The 22801-nt window shown below is 36.7% G+C and overlaps 1 protein-coding gene across 3 annotated transcripts in view; it reads left to right on the forward strand.

Annotated features, from left to right (window-relative positions):
- SLC35D2 (solute carrier family 35 member D2) overlaps positions 1-22801 on the forward strand; it is a 47429-nt gene that overhangs the window by 15216 nt on the left and 9412 nt on the right. The window contains exons 4-9 of one of the 3 annotated variants that reach the window (XM_057724817.1): positions 3133-3200; positions 9929-10000; positions 10965-11033; positions 15275-15377; positions 16670-16762; positions 22488-22555. In XM_057724817.1, the coding sequence (XP_057580800.1) occupies positions 3133-3200; positions 9929-10000; positions 10965-11033; positions 15275-15377; positions 16670-16762; positions 22488-22555 (473 nt within the window). The remainder of the gene's footprint in view (positions 1-3132; positions 3201-9928; positions 10001-10964; positions 11034-15274; positions 15378-16669; positions 16763-22487; positions 22556-22801) is intronic. The other 2 variants (XM_057724818.1, XM_057724819.1) reach the window with 2 other exon arrangements.

The raw sequence follows: 22801 nt of genomic DNA on the forward strand, positions 1-22801 counted from the left end.
TCCATTGCGGGGCGCACGGGCTTGATCCCTGGTCAGGGAACTAAGATCCTGCATGCCACGCGACATGGCCAAAAACCCCCCAGATTATCTGGAAAGTTAGAAGTATGTCAATTAAAAAATGATTCATAACCTAAACGTTGAGAGTTATGTTTTATTTGGTCACACCGTGCGACAAGCGGGATCTTAGTTCCCTGACCAGGGATCGAACCCGTGCCCCCTGCAGTGAAAGTGCAGACCCCTAACCACTGGACTGCCAGGGAGTTCCCATAGGTGCCTAAAATTTTAAATTAGTTAAATCTTCCTGGTGAATTAAAGTGTTTAATTGTACAACGTGGAACTTTTCTGCTTCAGGTCTTTTAGTGGTCCCCTGGAATTCAAAACAGGCATACCTAATTGATCAAACTATATAGTTGATTCATTAATGTATTCTCCCTCGCAACAGTGCAAGGACTTTCACTCCAATTACCTCTCTACCCAACTTATATCCTCTTGCCACTAAGTACTTTAACAGTCTAAATCTCATAATACATTATAATTTCCTTAAACAAAAAAACCGAGAAACAATGTTCATTTATATTTACCCACATATTTACTGCTTCCTTGTTTTTCTTTCCTTTGTGGATCTCATACTTTTCATTTTCATCCTGACTGAAGTACCGTCAGAATTTACTGATGGTCTGCTTAAATTCTCTTGGTTTTTGTTTGAAAAAGGAAAACAAATTTTTTCCTTTGTTTTTGAAAGATATTCTTGTTGGGGGTAGAACTCTACTTTGGCAGAACTTCAAAGATGCAGTTCTGCTGTTCTCTGGCTTACATTGTTTCTCTGGGTTTCTGTTCTTCCTTTATTTTTGACCTAGGAATTCCTCACTCTCTTCCCAGTCCTTTCATGCCTTTATGAAGGTTTTAAATTATTTTATCTAGCATTTTTAATTGTTTTCAGCAGGAGAATTAGCACAAATAATTTAGCCCATGGTTACCAGAAACTAGAAGTCAGTACTGTCTTTATTTTGAATTATATATGGAAATAGGGGCAACTGATTCTCTTCAATACCTAAAAACCTCTAAAGTTGTAATATTACCAGCTGTGTGATTATTGAGTCAGTTGTACACTGTTAACCAAAACGTTGTTGACTGAAAAAAAAATGCACAAGGTAAATGTTGAGAATTATGTTTTATTATGTGTACAAAATGAGGACGTAAGCCCAAGAGGAGAGGCAGTCTCTCAGCTCAGATAGCTCTGAGAGACTGTTCCAAAGAGGTAAGGGAGGAGCCAGCATATATAGGAGTTTTTGCAGCAAAGACGAGGCAGCTGAAACTTCAAAAGATTACTGTTAATTAAAGAAAATCAGATAGTGTCTCAAGTTAATGAATTTAGTGCTTTTCTATGTATGGGAAGACACAAGCATCTGGGCTCATTGAAATCATTCCTTTGATATGCACCTCAGCTATCTAGGGCTAGTATCTTGTTCTGTCCCATCCTGAGTCCCCTCAGGGTTCACCATGGGGGTGGCTGCGGTGACAGGGCTTGGCAGTGGGCAGCCCATTTGTCTCCAGCCTGAGTTCACTCAGAGCTCACTGTCAGGGGGCTGTAGTGGCTTGATGGCTGCAAAATCCTATTTTGCTGATGTTGCAGGTCCAAATATTTTTCATTCACAATGTTGATGAATAAAAGGGAGGGTCCTGGATCTATTATCTTGCTTAGGTTTCTTGAGCAAATTTCCTAAAAAGAAAAATTCTATATCTTTTTTGTAGATGACACATAGTATTTAAAAATCTTTCAAAGGATATCTTATCTGAGTTACATGCTTAATGTCTTTTTAGTAGAAAAATAAATGTTGGACTCATCTTGATAGCTATGGAGTATTATATTAGTTAAAAATTTCTTAAAAGTTATCATATGACCTTACGAAGGGATTTTTTTTTTTGTCATTTATGGAAGACTAGGTGTTACATTTTGTCTCTTTCTTCCGTATGTTCTAAATAATATTTCTCTTAACAATCAGAAAATAATTCAGGAGCTCAGAGTTTGGTAAACCTAATTCAAATATAGGCTACATTGTGTCAAGTATAAATTGGCAGTTGCCATGGGCACTTGTCATCTACCTCTGCTACAAGGATTAAATCTCATGTGCTGCTGCAGCTGCTGACCTTCCACATCCCCTGGAGGGAATTCAGGGTGGAGACCAGGAACCAGGCACTCTGTGCTTTGGAAAATGGGCGGAACAGGTCTTCAGATAGTTAGATGTTTTCAGGAGCTGATTTTTATGAGCACAACCCTTGCATCTCCTCATATCTAGAAAAGCACTAAATCCCTACATGGTGACATCTGCTCCTTGTGCCTAGATGAAGCCCCCTACAAAAATGTATTTGATTGCATGTACTCCTCCTTTACCAAGAGTACATATATACTAATCGTCTCCCCTGCCTGTTTGGAACAGTTTCTCAGAGCTACCTGGGATGCTGTCTCCTGGGCTTGCAATCCTCATTTTGCCCCAAATAACTCACAACTCTCACATTGTGCAATTTTTTTAAGTCGACAATTGTTTGACCTTGATAGATGTTTAATTATTCTAGGTCTTTAAAACAAATTAACTCCAACGTAATGTGGCCAGTATATACAATTTTTTGAAAGTGTCAACAACTGTGTGACACATCAGTGAGATATAAACATTTGCCTTTGTCCAGAAAAGTGCATATATGCATAGATAACATAAGTTTGCACACTTTTTAAATGGCCTTCTGAACCTCATTCATAAACTATATTTATATAGTTTATAAGCTATAAACACCCATCTTCAACTCACCAACCTGGCTAGGGGTCTCCACCCAAGAGAGGTGCTTGTTCAGAGGTTTCTTTTCGGGAAATAGTCTACTAATGTGCACAAGGTCAAGATTTCCATTTCTACCCAGCTTCCCCACCACCACAGTTATGGATATCACTGCCTACCTAACTATTTTTTGATCACATAGAGAAACTCATGATGTGTTCTAGGTTCTGGAACATTCAGTCATTGCAAGGAAAGGAACTCAGAATGATTTGCTTACTGATGGGGAGGGAATGTCGCCATTTTTATATATGAAAGAAAGTGTTATTGGAGTCCTAACCAAATATTCTTTCTTTTTTTATTGAAGCTGTTTCCTCTGCCTCTCCTCTACGTTGGAAACCACATAAGTGGATTATCGAGCACAAGTAAATTAAGGTAGAGTGTAGGTTAATGGTTGATCAGAGGTTCTTCACTAATTTGCTTTTAGAGTCACAAAGACCAACTTTGATTTTTCAAGATATTGCTTGGGCTATGTATAGAAGACAATAATATTTCATAATTTAAGAAAATAAGGTAGAGTTTTGAAGTTAATTTGATAATGCTTCAGAAATGTTAAAAAGCTGATATATTTTTCCTTATGTACAAGTCTGAACGTAGAATGTGAGATCTGTAGAAACGAGATAGAGAAGGTATGATTTATTCAGGAAGAATCATTTATGTGAATATGGTTCTGTGTAACTTTTGGTTTCATCACAGTTTTATAAAAGCAGGAATATTCTGTCAGATTTGGTGTAGGTCAGGCTTGGTACAAGGAAAAATAAATGATTATTTTCACGTATGTGATATTATACTTCTGAAATTTGCATTCGCGTTTATTTTACAGTCTTTTGACTACTGTGTTAAAAGTCACTGTAAAAATGAAAATGGTTGTCTACAAAGATCAAGCCATCCTATAAATTGGAAAACGTGGTGTGAAATATGTAGCCTAATGAACACATATTAGGGTCACAAACCTTATGAAAAAGATATGAATAATGAGAAAATCAAATGTGTGCAAAGGGTGACAGAAATGGAAGAAAACCTGTTTGTATAGGGAGAGTAGAAAAGAGGCAGGTAGGAGGTAGACCAGAAGGAGAAAGTACATATATAACTGAGAAATGTGGAATTAGGTATGTTGCCTTTCACTCTTGTTTAGAAAGGACAGATCGTGGTTGTTGTGAAAAACAGAATGTGCAATACTGTTTTTAGTTACACATTTTAGTTGTTTTGTTGTCTCCTTCTGGGATTAAGACAATCAATTTTCCTTAATTATCTCAGATTTTGTATTAAAGCTTCCTGTGGTAGGTGCTATTGCTGTGTTGCCACATATCCTCTTGGCCTGTCTCTGAGCCCACCTGCAGTGTGGGGGTGCCTTTCAGTTACCCTCATAGCTGCACAGCTGCACTGGGTGTTTCTGCCTTGAAGATGAGGACTTTTTTTAGTGATCTTAGAAACATCTTGACTACAAGTGCTCTTCAACACTTCTCTACATGCATAGCAGAAGAGGTAAGATGCAGGCTTCTTGGGTGCCATGGGGGCTTTCAGCAAGTGAGACTGAGGAGGAAGGAAGGAAACTTGCTTATACGTGGTGTCATGTAGTACTTTTCTCTGTCTCCCCTATTTTCCATAAACTAGTAGTTGGTTCTAGAGGCTTGATCAGATTCAGATTCAATTTTTCAGGCAAGCTCAGTTTATTGGTGATGTTGTGTTCTTTCTAGTGTGTCACCTCATGGGGCACATAATGTTTTATCCCACTTTTAGTGATATTTAATTGATCAATTCCAATTTTAATGATTTCAAGGGATCAGTATGGTCCTTTCATTAGAATGTTCCCCATCAATTTTTCACCTAATGGTTTTAGCATCCATTGATGATCACTGTCTAGATCCATTATTTCATTACAAATTGAAAAACGATGATTTTCTAACTGTATCACCCCTTCTGAGTTTATTGTCTAAACTTCTTCAATAAATTCATTCACCATTTCATACAGGAAAGGCAGGATAAAAACTTTATTTACAAATGTTTAGAGTAATAAATTAGTATCCTGTTACCTTTGAGTGAGTTGCTATTTTTTTGTTTGTTCTGTTTTTTACCATCAACTCATGAATTTTCACTTATTTGAAAGAAGTCCCTTTTGAGATATGCATTTTGCAAATATTTTCTCTCAGTCTATGGCTTGTCTTTTCATTCTCTTAACACTGTCTTTCAGAGCAGAAGTTTAAATTCTAATGAAGTTCCACTATCATTTTTTTCTTTCATGGATTGTGCTTTTGGTGTTGTATCTAAAAACTCATTGCCAAACCCGAGGTCATCTAGATTTTCTTCTACATTATCTTCCAGAAGTTTATATTTTACATTTAGGTGTATGATCCATTTTGAAGTTAATTTTTGTGAAAGGTATAAGGCCTGTGTCTAGATTCAGTTTTGTTTTTTTACATGTAGATGTCCAGTTGTTTTGAGTACCATTTGTTGAAAAGGCTAGTCTTTCTCCATGGAATTGTGTTTGCTCCTTTGTCAAAGATCAGTTGACTATATTTGTGTGGGTTTATTTCTGGGCTCTCTGTTCTGTTCCATTGATCTATTTGTGTCATTTACTTAGTGTTTTAATTCACTGTATAAACATTTCCTTGGATGCTCAAATTGTATCATCTCAGGTCAGTGGGAGCCTCTTCCGAGTTGGCTCCTATGTTCTAGGATCCCAGTAGTCTTTGATTACTTCCTTGTTTCCTGGCACATGATGTCCCAGGTTTATCTTGGACTTTTCCTGCCATTTCTCCAAGGATCCCCTGGTTATTTTTAGTGTGAGGTTGAGGCCATAGTGTGGGTGTTTGATATATTTGGAAGGAAGGGCTAACACAGTATCCTGATGAATAACATGTAGGATATGAGAAAAAGAAAGACCAAGATGACTTCATGGTTTTTGACCTGATGAAGTGGAAGAACAGAATTGCTATTGATTGGGTCTATACCTAGGAGTAGGCTTGCTGGGTCATATGGCCATTCTGTGTTTAACATTGTGAGGAATTGCCAAGCTATTTTCCAACGTGGCTGCTCCATTTTACTTTTCCACCAGCAATGTATGAGGGTTACAATTTCTCTGCATTCTTGCCAAATTTGTTATTGTCTATCTTTTTGATTATAGCTATTGTAGTGGTTGTGAAGTGGTATCTCACTGTGGTTTTGATTTGCATTTCCCTGATGAATAATGATATTGACCATCTTTTCATGTGCTTATTGGCCATTTATATAGCTTCTTTGGAGGAATATCTATTCAAGTCCTTTGCCTGTTTTTTAATAGGGTTATTTATCTTTTTATTATTGAGTTTTAAGTCTTTACATATTCTAGATACAGGTCGCTTATTATATATATATATATATATATATATATATATATGATTGCAAAATTTTCTCTAATTCTGTGGATTGTCATTTTACTCTCTTCATTGTATATTTTGAGGCACAAAAGTTTTAAGTTTTTAAAAATTTAGTTAATAATTAAGCTAAAATATACCTAACATAAACTCACCGTTTTAACCATTTTTAAGTGGAAAGTTTAGTGGTATTAAGTATATTCACAGTCTTGAGCAACCATCACCACTATCTATTTCCAGAAAATTTTCATCATCTCACACAGAAATTCTGTACCCATAAAACAAAAATGCCCTATCCCCCCATAGCCCCAGCTCTGGTAAACTCATTTTACTTACCATCTCTGTGACTTTGTCTATTCTAGATATTTCATGCAAATGGAATCATATAATATTTGCCCTTTTATGTACAGTTTATTTCGGTTAGCATAATGTTTTTAAGTTTCATCTATGTTGTAGCATGTATCAGAATTTCATTCCTTAATAAGGGTGTATAATATTCTATTGTATGTATCTATCACATGTTGTTTATCTGTTTATAAAAGTTAGAGATTTTGGTGAAGTCTGATATGTCTATTTTTTGTTATTGTTACGTGTGCTTTTGGTATTGTGTGTAAGAAAACTTTGCCTGACCCAGGGTCATGAAGATATAATCCTATTCTTTCATCTAAGAGTTTTATAGTTTTAGCCCCTACACTTAGGTCTTTGATATATTTTGAGATAATTTTTTGTATATAGTGTGAGGTAGGGGTCCAAAATCATTCTTTTGTGAGTGTTGAGTTGTTTTAGCATTATTTATTGAAAAGACTGTTCTTTCCCCGTTGTATTGTCTTGGCACCCTTGTTGAAAATTAATTGGCCATAATTAAAGATTTATTTCTTGATTCTCACTCTTATTGCTTTGATTAAATGTTTATCCTTAAACTAGTACTAGATAATACTGATAATCGTAGCTTTGTAGTAAGTTTTGAAATTGGATTCACCAAATTTGTTCTTTTTTTCCAAGATTGTTTTGACTTTCTGGATTTCTTGCATTTCCACATTGATTATAGAATTAGTTTGTCATTTTCTGGGGGAAAAAAGGCAGCTGAAATTTTGATAGGGATTGTGTTGAATCTATAGATTTATTTGGGAAGTATTTCCATTTTAACAACATTAAGCCTTTGACCCATAACGTGGAGTGTCTTTCCATTTAATCTTCTTTCATCTTTTAACAATATTTTGTAGTTTGTAGTGTATTACAATCTTACACTCCTTTTGTTAAGTTATTCCTAAGAATTTTGTTCTTTTTGTTGCTTTTATAAATGGAATTTTTAGTTTCCTTTTTGGACTGAGCATTGCTAGTGTAAACAAGTACAATTGATTTTTCTGTATTCATTTTGTTTCCTGCACACTTACTTCATTTGTTCTAATAATTTTTGGTGGATTTGTTAGGATTTTCTATATATATATTTTCCGAAAATAGAAACAACTTTATTTCTTTTCCTTTTTTCCAAACTATGTGCTTTTTTTTTTTTTTTTTTTTGGCCTAATTGCCCCATCTAGAACCTCAAGTACAATATGAAATAAATGTAGCAGTGAGAGCGAACATCCTGGTCTTATTCCTGGTTTTAGGGGAAGAACATTCAGCTTTTCACCATTAAGTATCCTTATCTGCTTTTATTGTTTTAATTTTTTTTTTCCTTTTGGCTGCACTGCGTGGCTTATGGGATCTTAGTTTCCCTGATCAGGGATTGAACCTGGGCCTTCAGTACTGAGAGCACAGAGTCCTAACCACTGGACTACCAGGGAATTCCCCTTATCTGCTTTTAAAGGACATCATCGAAAAATGCTTTTTGAATTTAATTGAAAATAATAAGACTTTTTTTGTCTTGCTTTGAAAAAGGCAGTTCAAACCAGTCTCATAAGACATCCATAAGTGTGTATATGAAGGTCCTGAAAATTCTTTTTGCACTACTCTCTGTTTATAGTGTGAAACCCCTCCTCAGGTCTGATCAGGAGGAGCTGCCTCCCCTCCTCTGTGGTTCTGACTTTCCTTTCTTAGGTCACCATCTTCTCAGAGTCACATTGGAAGCAGACGGAGGTGGGTTTTTCCAGCCCTGGCAGTCTGTGGCTGTGCATTGAGCTGTGTCCTGGAATCCCTGGGTTTTGAGAGTGGGTGAAAGGTTCATAAGAATTTTTAAAAGGCAGTGAATGTGGCCTCATTACATAAAGTTTTGGGGAGAAATTACCCATAATTTTATCCTCTAACATACTATTTTATTTTTATTTGATTTATTTTTTTTTTGGTAAGTTAATGTTCTTTATTATAATAAGGTCATTGTTGTTATCATTGCCATTGCTATGATTATTGGTCAGACACGATTCTAGGAAGGACAAAGTCACAAAGGTCCTATCTTTCTCTTTACTCCCAAATAGAATATATCCCTAACGTTCTGCACCATTCTTGATACATGCTGGTTGCTCAAAGCATTTTTTTTAAGCTCTTTACTGGAATATAATTGCTTCACACTCTTGTACCAGCTTATGAGGTACACCAATTAATCAGCTGTATTTATACACATATTCCCATATCCCTTCCCTCCCGTGACTTACCACCACCCTCCCCATCCTGGCCCTCTGAGGCATCACCCATCATCGAGTTGATCTCCCTTTGTTATACAGCAACGTCCCACTGGCTATCTATTTTACAGTTGATAGTGTATATATGTCTATGCTACTCTATCACTTCGTCCCAGCTTCCCCTTCGCCCCCCACCCCTCCAACCCCGTATCCTCCATATTCTTGTCTTGTCACTGAGTTCATCAGTACCTTTTTTTTTTTTTTTTTTTTTTTTTTAGGTTCCGTATATATGAGTTAGCATACAATATTTGTTTTTCCCTTTCTGGCTTACTTCACTCTGTATGACAGACCCAAGGTCTATCCACCTCATTACATAGAGCTCCATCTCATTCCTTTTTATAGCTGAGTAATATTCCATTGTATATATATGCCACATCTTCTTTATCCATTCATTCGTTGATGGGCATTTAGATTGCTTCCATGTCCTGGCTATTGTAAATAGTGCTGCAATGAACATTATAACATACTATTTTAAATATTGACTTTCAATCTTTTTCCATATACAGAATGTATCTTTCTACAGTTGTAGACTCTACATAGTTTTGTCACCTCCTTGATTTATTTAATATTCATTTTCCAAGAGTGGTAAAATTTTATATTATAGAATTAATGTATAATTTTCCCTCAAGTGGATTTATCATAGTTTTTCTCATCATTGCCTTGTCTGATATTCAGGTTGTTTCTGATGTTTTTCCCAAAATCACTACTGCAACAAACATGATTTTTTTCTTTCCTTTGAGTTATTATCTTAGGGTAAGATTCCCAGCAAGAAGTAATTAGATCCGAGGTTAGGAATATTTAATGACTGTCCATACATAGTTCCAAATTGATTTGTCAAAGGGTGTATTGGTTCACGTTGCATATAATCTTTTAGCACAATCTTTATAGTTTCAGCACAATCTTTGTAGTAGTTGGATAGTGTGATGTTTTGAATTGCTAATAAGTAAAAGTGGCATGAAGTTATTAAATCTCCATTTCTTTTTATTATTTAATATGACTTGTTAGCATATGTGATAATTAAGGTTAATTCCTTATATTTAATTTGGAAAATTAATGGGCTTAATTAAAAATGTAAAACGTTAAAAAAATACTTGGTGTCTGATGTTATTATACTTGAATCTTTTCCTGACAGCTTGCCGATGTTCACCGTGCTCAGGAAATTTACCATTCCACTTACTTTACTCCTGGAAACCATCATACTCGGGTGATTTTTGTTTTCCTCTATTCCTCTGGTGTCCTCTCCCCATGGCCCCACATTATTTTTACCTAGCATACTCTCAACATCTAGTCATTTTTTTCAAATAGTTGATTTGAAGTGCTGGTAACAACTTAAGGGCAAATAGTTTATTCACTTAAAAGCAGTCTCCTATTTCCATGATTCCCTAAGAATGTAATGAGTGGTTTTTAAAAAAAATTATAATTTTACATTAGACAAATAATATGTATCTGTGGTAGCAAATTATAAAACAAAAACAAAAACCCAAACAGATGTAAACCTGTTTCCTGAGTCAGATGGAATATACACTGATTTTGGAATGCAGAGGAAAAGATGTCCTCATATATAGTATAGAATAGGAGTGCAGAAAATCAGGGAAGTTCATTCTGATGCAGTAATTATGATGTAACATCAGAATAAATTAAATTTTATAACGTTGGTTTGAAAATTTCTCATAAAAATACTCAGGCATACATCTAAACAGGAGATTCTTAATTTTGCTGTGGAGATTATTTAACAATGAAATTTGGATGCTGGACCAATGTTTATAAGTTTACTATTGAATTTTATCTTAATCTTTGGATGCTTGATAAAAGTACATACCAACTAGACCTACCAGCAGGAGCTCTTCTGCATTTTGTCCCAGCGTCTTTCTAGTGAGAACAGAGAAATTATTTGTAATTAGATTGACAACTATTTAAGAAATAAAGTAAATTTGGTCTGATTTACTAATCCATTTAAGGTTCTTTTAGTGCTCTTTTTACATAAAGTATTGTCCATGAGATTTTAGCTATAAAACTGTTAACAATGTCTATTTTCAGTTTATTTAAAAAATATAATCTATATATTTTTTTCCTTTCCTCCTCCTTTCCTTATCTATCTATCTGTCTGTCTGTCTGTCTGTCCATCTACCTACCTACCTATCTATCCATCCACTATTTATTTATTACAGGAAACAGTATTCCTTGAACATCATTGTCAGTGTCTTTGCCATCATTCTTGGTGCTTTAATAGCAGCTGGGTAAGACTTTGGACCATTTCTGCTCAATAACTCCTTTGTGTCTTTGACAATAGGCCTGGCCATGACCTATTTCCATCTGGTTGCAGTTGAATTGAGCAGCCAAGAGACAAATCTGTTGATGTTAGTGGAATCCCCATGTGTTCCTGTGAAAGTCAAACTGGGTTCCAAGTTGGCCTGAACATTTCTGAGAAATTTATAGAGAGAGCATTACAAGATATTAATACAGTTTTTCTTCATAAAAAAGAAGTGAACTGTATACTTTTATTACTGAATGTTTGTCTTCAATATAAAGATTTTACAAAGAATTTTGAAATGTTCTTAGGCATTTGACTAAGAAGAATAACAGATTTGTAAAGCCCTCGTATGCTGACTTGCTTTATCATCCTGTGATGCCTTAGCAGTCAATATTTCCAAGGGTGGAATACTCTCATTAAATGTACTTGTATGTTTGGGACTTGAGCCAATACAAGTGCATGACTACTATCTTATTTATTAATATACCTGACCAAGAATAAGGACTCCAAGTTTGAATCTGAAAGCAGGCACTCAGACTCCTTTTAGAGCATAGTGGTTAAAGCATGTGTACAGTTACCTTCGTTGGGTTCGAAAATTAGCTGCTCTCTGTCAGCTATTTCTTAGCATCTCTGTGCCTCAGTTTCCTCATTTATAAGGTATAAATGATACAATTGGCCCTCTGTATCCGAGACTGCTGCATCTGTGGATCCAACCAACTGTGGATCGAAAATATTTTTTTAAAGTTTCGGAAGATTCCCAAAAGCAAAACTTGGATTTGCTGTGCAACTATTTACATAGCATTTACATTGTATTAGGTATTATAAGTAATCGAGAGATGATTTAAAGTATATGGGAAGATGTATGTAGGTTATATGCAGACACTGCACATCATTTTATATAAGGGACTTGAGCATCCACAGATTTGGAGGGTGGAGGGGGTGTGGGGTCCTGGAACCAATCCCCCGTGGATACAGAGGGACAACTGTAATAGAAGAGAAAAACCTACGTGAATGAAGGGAAGAAAAAAGAGGTTGGAGGAATTTCAATTAAACTAGTTTCATTCTGGATCATTTATTGCAAATTAAATAAGGGTGTGGGCTATAGAGCCAGGATGTCTGGAACCTTATTCGAGGCTCCTCACTTGCTAGTTATATAACCAAGGCCAAGTTGCTTAACCTCCCTGTGCCCCAGTTATTTCGACTGTGAAGTACAGATCAGAATAGCATCCACCTAATAGGGTCACCGTGAGAATTAAATGAGATAATAATAAACCAGGATTTACACTAGTTCGTGGCCAAGTTCAACAAGAACATGTTGAAGCATTTCCTGTATGCCAGACATCATTCCATGTGCTGAGAAATCCAGCAGTTAACAAGACCAAGAACAATCCTTGCCTTCATGGAGCTTCCATTCTAGTTGGTGGAAACAGATAATAAGCAAGAGAAATTGATTAAAAACATAGCATGCCGGAAGGTGACAGATATTAGCAATAATGATGTTTGTTATTGTTGTAAATGTGTTTAATCCCTTGCCTAGACCAGGGTTTATATTTGCATTTTTATTTGTAACTTCCTCTTCTCTAGTTCTAGCTGTGGCTGAGCTCAGCCCCCTTGAAAGCTGGCCTGTTTGGTTTCAGTGCTGTGTTTCATGCCTGGTATGGTGCTGATACAGACATTAAGCAGTCACATTTAGAGCCTGTTTTGGTCATGAAGACTTTTGTTCAAACAAAATCATATGCGTAAAAGTAGCTAAAAAAGGGAGGTACTCTGTTTAAAGTGCCTTCCTCCCACAGGGCTTTGAAGTCTCCCCTGGGCATCCTCTCTCTTCTAGGTTTCTTGGAGCTCAATTTGAAAACCACTGACTTAGAGCCAGTTGAAGCTCTAATTTTACAAAGTTGAAGCCAATTTTACAAAAATTGGTTTATAAGGATGTAAGTCTTTGGTGAGGAATGGCCCTTCAGATACTGTGTGTATGAGAGCACATTTCCAGAAGCAGTTATAGGAATTCAGCTCAAATTTAATGTATGTGATACTCTAATGAGCTGAAAGGGTAAATAGTATTTCCCAAAACATCTAACTTTTATCCAAGAGCCAGCTTGGAATAGTAATTCTAGGCTTTCCCCTTCCTCAGCACCCACAGAATGGATAACATCCCTGTGGGTAATAAGTACAGTTCTTAGCTGCAGGCCAGCTGTAACCCCACCCTTCTCTGTTCTCACTCAGATTAACTCATCAAATGCAAGTGACAGATGAGCCAGTTTAGGCTGCTATAACAAACAGCCCCCACATCTTTGTTGTTTAATATTCCAAATATATTCTGCTCACACCCCATGCATACTAACATCAGTTAATGCTGTGGGAGTGCTCTGCTCATTGTAGCTACTCAGGGACCCAGGATGATGCCATTTCTGCCTCTAAGGGGGTTTCCTTGCTTATCCAGAAGGGAAGAAGGCAGGTGGGGAATCGTACGCTGGCTCTCCAAGCTTTTCCCCAGAAGTGACATGTCTTACTTCTTACATTGTATTTGTCAGCGCACGTCACATGGCTAGCAAAAGTTGAAATGGAATGCCTGTGGACAGCCCTAAATGACAATCACAAGGGTTAACCATGAATCTGCTCCCATTTATAATACATGTAAATTCTCCTCAAACTTCTGTGCTTTCACTACTGGCCTGAACAAATGATCTTGGGAATCCGCAGCCCCCTCAAGCAGGAGACCTGAAAACTCCAGGAATCCCCCTTCGGCTCTCTGAGGAACTGAGAGACACTTCCTTTCCATTCCTCTGGAATCCTTGCTTTTTTGCTTATTCGGCTCTTTGCCACCTTAGGGAATGGCAGACCCTTCTTAACACTGAGCTGAATGTGGGTAGGCAAGATTTGCATTCAGATTTTGAGGCAATTTTTGCGTATTTCCTTCTTTTGGGTTGGAAATAATCTTATTTTGATACTGCAGGGAATGAGGATATGCCACTCCAAAATATGCCACTTTGGCGTAAACATTATTTTGAGTTGAAGGCAATTGAGAATCCACAGATGTGGGGAGAGTTAGCCGCCCTCCCCCTTTCTGCCTAAAAGTAGACCATAAATTTCCCTTCGTGAAGGTGTCCTTTGATCCTGTACTGGGAATAGGAAAGCAATTCTTATCACCAGAGATAGAGTGTCAGCATCAAGATGAGTCTGCATAAACAAACCTTATTAAAATAACCCTTATCTTCCATTAGTTTCCCCTATATATTTCCTAGACCCTTTCCCACAATTTGTTTGTTCCTTGGGGCCCAAACCCTCTTTTTTGTGAACATGGTGTCTAAGCCCCGGAGTCTAACCACTTCTTTGTTTCATTTCTTTTCTGTGAACTCCTGTGCATGTAAAATATTTAATACAATTTGTATTTTTTTCCCATTACTGTCTATTGTCAGTTAAGTTCCCACGCCTCTAGACACTGACCCAAAGAGGGTAGAGGAAACCTCCTTGACAATATATACTTACGAATTATGACATGGGCATGATACTTTTTGTAAGGTCAAGTGCAGGTGGATGAATCACATCTGGGCTTAGCTATTGTTCACTCTCTCCTGCCTTTGCTGTATTCTCCCCCCCCCCCCCCGGCCCAATATGTTTATACTGGTGTTATTTATATAAAATGGAAATTGAAGAGAAGATGCCTCAAAGAATGGGAAGAAAGGGGCCTTAGAGGAGTTGCAGAGAAAGAATGGATCCCCGCCTTGCCTTTTTGATGGACAGGATAGTGGGGTTGCTGGTGGATAAAGTGACTGTTTGGGGACCAGATGGAGGTGTCAGTTCCTCATTCGACCCCTTTGCCCTGTCACTGCTCAGCTGTCCTCAGAGGGCTGTACTCTGGGGATGGCCCTGTTTAGTACAATAAGAAAAGCCACAGGTGGGTTGAACAAATCACTCCCCTTAGAAAAGCAGGGCTCATGCCGATTTATCAGTTAGCAAAAGAAGCAAAAGCAGTCAAAGGAAGATGGTTAATGTCCCTCTGGTTTTAAGCCGTTGTGATTAAGTTGAAGCCTCCTGATGGCCTGGTTTTGTTTTTGTCTGGGGGCAGGGCAGAAGAATTAACCATTCATCACCACACAGGGAGGAAATATGCCAGAGAAAAGGTATACTGGCATCACAAATGGATTTGATTAGGGAAAGATAAAACAGTCTCTGAGGCCAAGTTGTGAGTTTCTGAATGATCATACTCCTTTGTGTTCTCCCTCCCAGTTCTGACCTTGCTTTTAACTTGGAAGGCTATATTTTTGTATTCCTGAATGACATCTTCACAGCGGCGAATGGCGTTTATACCAAACAGAAAATGGACCCAAAGGTACCAGATCTTCACTCCTTTGGCTTTTAGGCTTTGTCATCTGGCCCCTGAAATTGCATGAAAAAATGAACTTGTAAAGCTGGCATGTAATTTAATTTATGTTATGATCTACAGATTACTGATTTCTTTTTATTATCTTGTCTGTATAGGTTCCAGTTATTCCTTGTCTTGCAAAGTTTTGGGTTGAAAATTAGGTAGGAAGAGAAAAATGCGCACTATTTTAGATGCAAAGTCAAAATACTATATAGAAAGGGGGTTATTTTGAAAGGCAAATTAAAATTAGGAAAAGTTTTTTACCATCATCATCCACGACCAAGGTGAAATCAGCAGTATTCTGAAAGCAGCTTTAATTTGAGAATCTGGAGATGTGGGTTACAGATGCAAGTTTTGCTGCTGACTGGTTATTGTGACCTGGAAACTGCACTTCTCCAAACCTGAGTTTCCTCATCTGTGGAATGAGATGATTGGAATGAATAATTTACAAGGTCCTGTCATGAGGGGCTAGTGGGCAGATGAGCTTTACTTCCATGTGGCTGCCCCCGGGTCGGAACTCCCAGCCCTCACCCCCACCCCAGCTGTGCAGGAAGGTCTGGAGGATGGGCCAGGCATATGTTTCTTTGTTCCAAGTTCTTTGTGTGGAGTGAGGGTGTTCACTCTGATGGACAGGCTTATTCCATGAGCTGTTTTTTTATCTGCACTGTATTTTTCTGCACTACCATTTGTTTTTTAATGGTGGCAATTTTACAAAACTGGGTTTGTTGCCTTTGAGAATCACAGTATGTTATCCTGTATGGAAAGTGGTGGATGTAATCTTTTTAACGAAAATTAAATTTATGCAAGATTGGAAAACAAAATACCTGGTGTTTTAACCCTGCTGTTCCTTAATGGAAAGAGCAGATGTTTTTTAAGGAGTTCTGTTTATATTAACATTTTTAATGCTATTTACTTTGTTCCAGATTTCCCATTTTGAATAGCATGCGTAAAAAAAAAACAATTAGAATGTTAGAGATGGGTGGAACCTCAGAGTCCCTCCATCTCCAGCCATTTTATCTGTCATTTTTGGGGTAAAACAAAATTTTTTTTTTGGAAATCATAGTATACTTGAAGCGTTTTATGTCAGAAATTTGCTGAACGTATTCCAAAACAGAGCTGTTCAGAATGCTTATTCTAACTGTGCGTAAGTACATGGTTGTTTAAATAGCTCCAGAGGAAAATAAAATAAAGTAAATGGCTCCAGGAAACCTGATGCTTCATATTTGTGAAACTGAGTGGAGTTTTCTTGGTTTTTGCAGGAGTTAGGGAAATATGGAGTGCTTTTCTACAATGCCTGCTTCATGATTATCCCAACTCTTATCATTAGTGTCTCTACTGGAGACCTTCGACAGGTGAGCTGATGACAGTCATTCATTTTTACTTAGCAGTCTTTAAAACTTTAATATTTAACCTGTGTGACTTACTGAAATAGAAAGTGTATAAAAGTAACTAGGATTTCTGAAAGCAAGATGTTTGGTATCCCCAATAATACCTTTGGCACTTTCCTTTCTTTGGCATTTATTTATTTATTTATTTCGGGGGGGAGTGTAATTATATTTTAGGTATAAAATCAAACAACCACAGCAAAACTATAAAATGAGAATTTTTCAGAAATAGTAAAGTAAAGCTTTGATTTTCTTTTTCATTTTTTTTAATCCATACATATTTTAATGTAATTTTAGGCACCTGCTTTCCATTAGTGACTCAAGGTAACTTAGTTTTTGTCAAGACAATTCTTATATACTTCACACTATCACTCCATTTATTTCTGTACTTTCTCACATTATTCACGCCACATAGCCTAACCTCAGTATATCAATAAACTAGCTTTGATCTCTCTCACAATGTAATGTCCTTAACAAGTCTAAATAAGTCTATTCCTTCATTGTGGATTATACCATCAGGAGTGAGTTCAGGCTGAAGATTGTAGAGGCTTATTAATTTCTGCCATCAACATCATTTTCCATCTTTGGCATTTATTTTTAAACCTGTGGGAAGTAGCAGGAAGTAGTCAAAAAAACAAACAAAAAAAACAAAAAAAAAACCCCTCTGGTCTTGAAGCTTTTTGCAAAATAACAACAACAAAAATCTGAGTTTGAGTCTCACTTTCCTCTTTGCTGTTGTGGGGACCCTGGGAAAGCTAATTAACTTTGAAGAGGATTTTGATCGTTTAAAAAATGGATTTACTTATTTTTTACCTTTATTATGGACATTTGGAAACATGCACACAAAGTAGAGAGAATAATTTAATGAACTTTCATGTACATCACACAGCCTCAACACTTTTTGGCATTTCACCATTCTTATTCCATCTATCCTCATCTGCTCTCACTTTTCCCCTCCGTGGAATATTTTAAAGTAAATCCCACACATTATGGCATTTGCCTCTAAATATTCCAGGATCTGCATTTGAATTTTGAGAAGGTCTTGTTCTTTTGGTATTTGCCCTGTTCACCATATCTGCTGTACACCTGTCAGAGACAAATAAAATGGTAAATTAGTAGAAGGATGGGAGGCCCAGCTGGGGGGTGGGTATCTTGTAGAAAGGGTGAATGTGCATTCCATAACATCTACAGTGGCCACCTTGAAGTGTGCTGGCTCTGAAAGTTGCCAGACACACCACTTTAAGTTTAAGAAATGAGGTGTGCTGGGCAAAATCCTGGTCCAGTGTGGCCTCTGGCTTCTCCCACAGACGCCACCCCCCACCCCAGGTATTAACCCTCATTAACCCTGTTGTTGCTGTGCCGGGGCTGCAGTTCCCAGCTCCTCACCCCCCACCCCCCGGCAGCAAACATTGACCCACCGCATGACAGTATTTCTGTATTTACCAGCCAGCGTGGTTGTGTGGTGCACGCTGGTTGAGTGTCAGTCCCATTTGTTGCCTTTTAGGGGTCTGAACGACTTTCGAAGGCTGTGGACTCCTGGGGATTCCTGGGGTGAATGTCAGGGCTTGTTCTTCTTTCTCAGAACTCTACTTTCTCCCTTGTACAATTCCTTTCTCAGAACAAGGGAGGAGTGGACTGGCTTAGCAGTGTTGCCCCCAGGGGTAAACATCCATTTCCATGTGTTTATATTGAAAACTACCAAGAAACACCAGTTTTGATAAATGGGTCTCAGTGTGTGAACCTGGGCCCCACTGTGAATTCAGAATATTGAAAGTTAAAGCAAGCACCTGCATGTCTCTAGTAATAATGAACAGGGCAGAATATCTACAAACAGTATTTATTTTTCAGCTACTGTCAATTAAACCAATTTAGTGTCAGCAGCATTACATAAACAAGGTGAAATTATGAGCCCTCAATGAAGTAGTCATATCAGCTTGTCTCTTTTCATTATCATAAAAGTGAGTTTTTCTTTTGAGTCTCTGGAGTTTATCTGTTCTGAGATTCTGGTGTTTTATAGCTTTTCAGATATATATTTATTTCTAGAAATAGAAATCTAAACATTTCTAGGAACTCTTGGAAAACCTGATTGAAACTAAAAGCACATTTCCCTATAGGAACAATGTTATAAATGTAGTGACCAGAAGATGAATTTTACCTTTTAAAAATAGACTAGATGGGGCTTCCTAGGTGGCGCAGTGGTTAAGAATCCGCCTGCCAATGCAGAGGTCATGGGTTCGATCCCAGCTCCAGGAAGATCCCACATGCCGCGGAGCAACTAAGCCCGTGTGCCCAAAAAAAAAAAAAAAAAAAAAAAATAGACTAGATGTGGGGCTTCCCTGGTGGCACAGTGGTTAAGAATCCGCCTGCCAATGCAGGGGACACGGGTTCGATCCCTGCCCCAGGAAGATCCCACCAAAAAAAAAAAAAAAAAATAGACTAGATGTATTACGTTAATAATTTATAATAGCATTTCAGTAGGAATGTGTATTTCCACATTCAAATCATTGACTTACAAACTTATAGCATGGTGCTTTCAGAAGTTGTCACTTGCTTGTAATGATTATCATGCAGAATTATTATACTTTCTCATGTAATAATAAAAATAGCTAATGATTATTGAGGAATTATTCTATCAGACATTGTTTGAAGCATTGTACATGAACTGTCTCATTGCATTCCCACAGTAGCCTGAGGAGAAGGTACAATTATTATCCCCATTTTATAGACAAGGAATCTAGGGCACAGTGTTTAAATAACTTTCCAAGGACAGTTAGGTGATAGATCCAGGAGGCTCTCTGGCTCTGGAAACACACCCTCTGCTGTAATCTCAATTTTTAAACTTGTATCAATATATGAAAAGTGTTTGTTTCTTTCCGTCACATATGAAAAACCATAACCTACCACTTATAGAAAGTATAAGAGGCCTAACATTTACTTTAACTTATTCTATCCTGGTGTTTTAGGAGGATATGCTCCTATTCTGGCTTTCGATGCTGGAATATCTCAGTATTTACTCTGTCTGGCCTCTTCCATTTGATTAATCTCTTAAGATTTCAAATAGAGGTTCCTATAGTTACCTTAGAGCCCCAGCAATGATAACTATTTACCGAAATTCCAGATGGACCAGAGCTAAATACGTAGATTTATTTAAAAATTTATAAGAAAAATTATAATCTGAAAAAATATTTTCTTTCCTGTAAGAGACTATAAGAGGAAGGCCTTCTATAAGATGACAAAAAGTAAAAGTCATAAGTTAAAAATTTGGCTCTAATATAAAATTGTTATATGATGAGATGCCAAAAGAGATAAGACACTTACTGTAATCAGTAGTTTAAAAAACTATGTAAGAAAAATAGTAAGACATTTCACTACTAATGTTGTTCTGCTCTGTGTTCATTGAATCATCATGAATTTCTTCCAACTGGTCACTTTTTACCACGGCTGAATCCATTTTAGACTGTGAACCAAACAGAATAAAGTAGTGAACTTATATAATTAGGTGCATTAGTCTGCAATGTAAAGTTGCATTTTATTTGCCAAGTTTGGTTTGATTGTATTGAAAGTTGATTGATGAACTCAAGTGAAAGGTTAACTTCTCTTGTTAATGGAAGGAGTACTTTGATGAGTCATTTTTCCTGGTTGACTGGAGCGGGGTCAGATGTTGTGTTAAGACTCATGTGTGACTCACACTGTACTGGGCTTCACTCCTGGACCTTGGACTTACACAGTCAGCCGATCTGGTAATAGCACCTTGATTCTATCTGTGATTAACAAAGTCAGTAATGCCAGCTCCTCTCGTTAATAAATTAGGTCCCTGGAAAATAAGTGGGTGAACTTTCTTCAGTTATTTGAATCACTGCAATAAGTTCAAAGTATACTCAGTGTGTTGCAGTTGATGAATAGGGATAAATAGTAGGACTTTTTTCTCTGATTAAAAAAACACATTAATGAAAATGAAAAAGAGTCATATTCCAACATATTTCCACAGCGACGGTAAGTCTAAAGGAGGAAATGCTTTATTGTTACTCATCTTTAATTATTTTCTGTGCTTTCAAATAAATGTCACACTGCATGACTGTTTAAAATGCCACCAGCACAGCCTCATCATTATTAAAGAAACAAAATAAAACTAAAATCTATCAAAATTTAGGTTGACAATGAACCCAAGTATTTTTATGAAAATTACTATATAGCTCTCAATGGTTTATGTGGTATCAAGAATATATAGTTTTTATTTACTGTTTTCATAAATACTCCCAATTCTTTGAGTACATAAGTGTTTTCCTACCTTTGGTTTGAAGTTTGGAGCATATGGTTTTCTCTTATTCCCAATTTTATTTAATTTTTCAGACAGAGAATGCTTTCCATAGGTTTTTTTTGTTTTTGATCTTTCACTGTCTTGGCATAAACTGTCCTGGATGTTTTCTGACCCTTTGATCATCTTGGGGCTTGCCAGTAAGACAGATTTATATATTCATTATATTATTTTACTTCACAAGTGTTAAAAAAAAGTTTTGTTATGAAAACTTTCAAACCTATTCAGAAGGAAAGAGAATAGTATAACAAATCCCATATACCCATCAACCAGATTTGGCAGTGATCAACGTTTAATGTGTATCTTTTCCATAAGAGGTGGGCAAAGTATTACTAATGAAACAGGGACAGCAAAGTGTAATGAGGTTGTACTAATCAGAGAAGAGAATTCCATTTTAATTGCTTTAAAAATCTGAATTATAAACTTAAAGATTTAAATAGTTTTAAATCTATAAAGTCATTAAAACTTGGCTAACAAAGTATTGCTTAATAGAAAGTGAATAGAACTTGTATTTAATCATGTTAATCAGCATGTACTTACATATAGTCGAGTCATTGTAAAAATCAATTTTGGATGTAGGCAAGGGACAAGTCATGAAGAAAATATTCCTTTTTATTGTTACCTGTCTTTTCAAAAGGGTCAATTTTATTTTCTCACCTAGGGACTAAGAGCAAAAGCTGAGTCTTAAACTTTTCTGTCTACCAGCTCCTCCACTCCAATTACTTGATTGCTTTGTAAACAGCAAACAATAGTTTATTTGTTCATGATATTTCCTAAGCATCTGCACATTCTTTTTTTTTTTTTTTTTTTTTGGTGGGGGGTATGCTGCCCTTAATTCCCCAACCAGGGACTAAACCTAGGCCCTGGCAGTGAAAGCACGGAGTCCTAACCACTGGACTGCCAGGGAATTCCTTTCTGTTTTTCTCTTATGCAAATTCTTGAAAACAGTTTATGAACTTAAAGTTTTCTTAGTCTTGCCAACATTATTAACTTCATGATAAACTTTATTCTAAGATTATTTATTAAAAAGTAAACACAACCCTGATTTTATGACTACAAATTAGTAAAGATTTAATGATAGCCACAGCAGTAATGGCTATCATTTTGTTCTTGCCTTCTGCAAGGTTCTAAACAATTTCATTAAATCCTCACTTTGACCTTCTGAGGAAGTTTTTTAAAAAATAATCCCCATTTTGTGAAATGAGCCTGACGTTCAAGGAGGAAAAGTAACTTGCCCAATGTCACACAGCTAGTATTACCCAGGATTTTTGAAACTGTATTTTCTGTTTGTGAAAGTGGAATTTGTACTAGAGTATACAAATTGGTAAAACCAATATTATTAATCTAACCATTAGTTTTCTTTCTTTTTGATAATAGGCTACTGAATTCAACCAATGGAAGAATGTTCTATTTATCATACAGTTTCTTCTTTCCTGTTTTTTGGGGTAAGAAGCCACAGATAAGAAGCAGCTTTGGTCTATGGTATCTCTTAAGTCAAATCAAAATATACATTCTGTCTACTCTGTCAAAATCACTTTGTCCGTGCTTCTCCAACTTTTTCTGAAAAGTAGCACTGCAGCAGAGGAGTGGATTGGGACCCATGCTAAATGGGACCTCCAAAATATGATATTGCCTATTGATTTCTGAAAGTTAGTTTGAAATAAAATCAGCTGCCCTATCAAACTCAAATG

This window comes from Hippopotamus amphibius, chromosome 2 (assembly GCF_030028045.1).
Source record: "Hippopotamus amphibius kiboko isolate mHipAmp2 chromosome 2, mHipAmp2.hap2, whole genome shotgun sequence".
Taxonomy (NCBI): Eukaryota; Metazoa; Chordata; class Mammalia; order Artiodactyla; family Hippopotamidae; genus Hippopotamus; species Hippopotamus amphibius.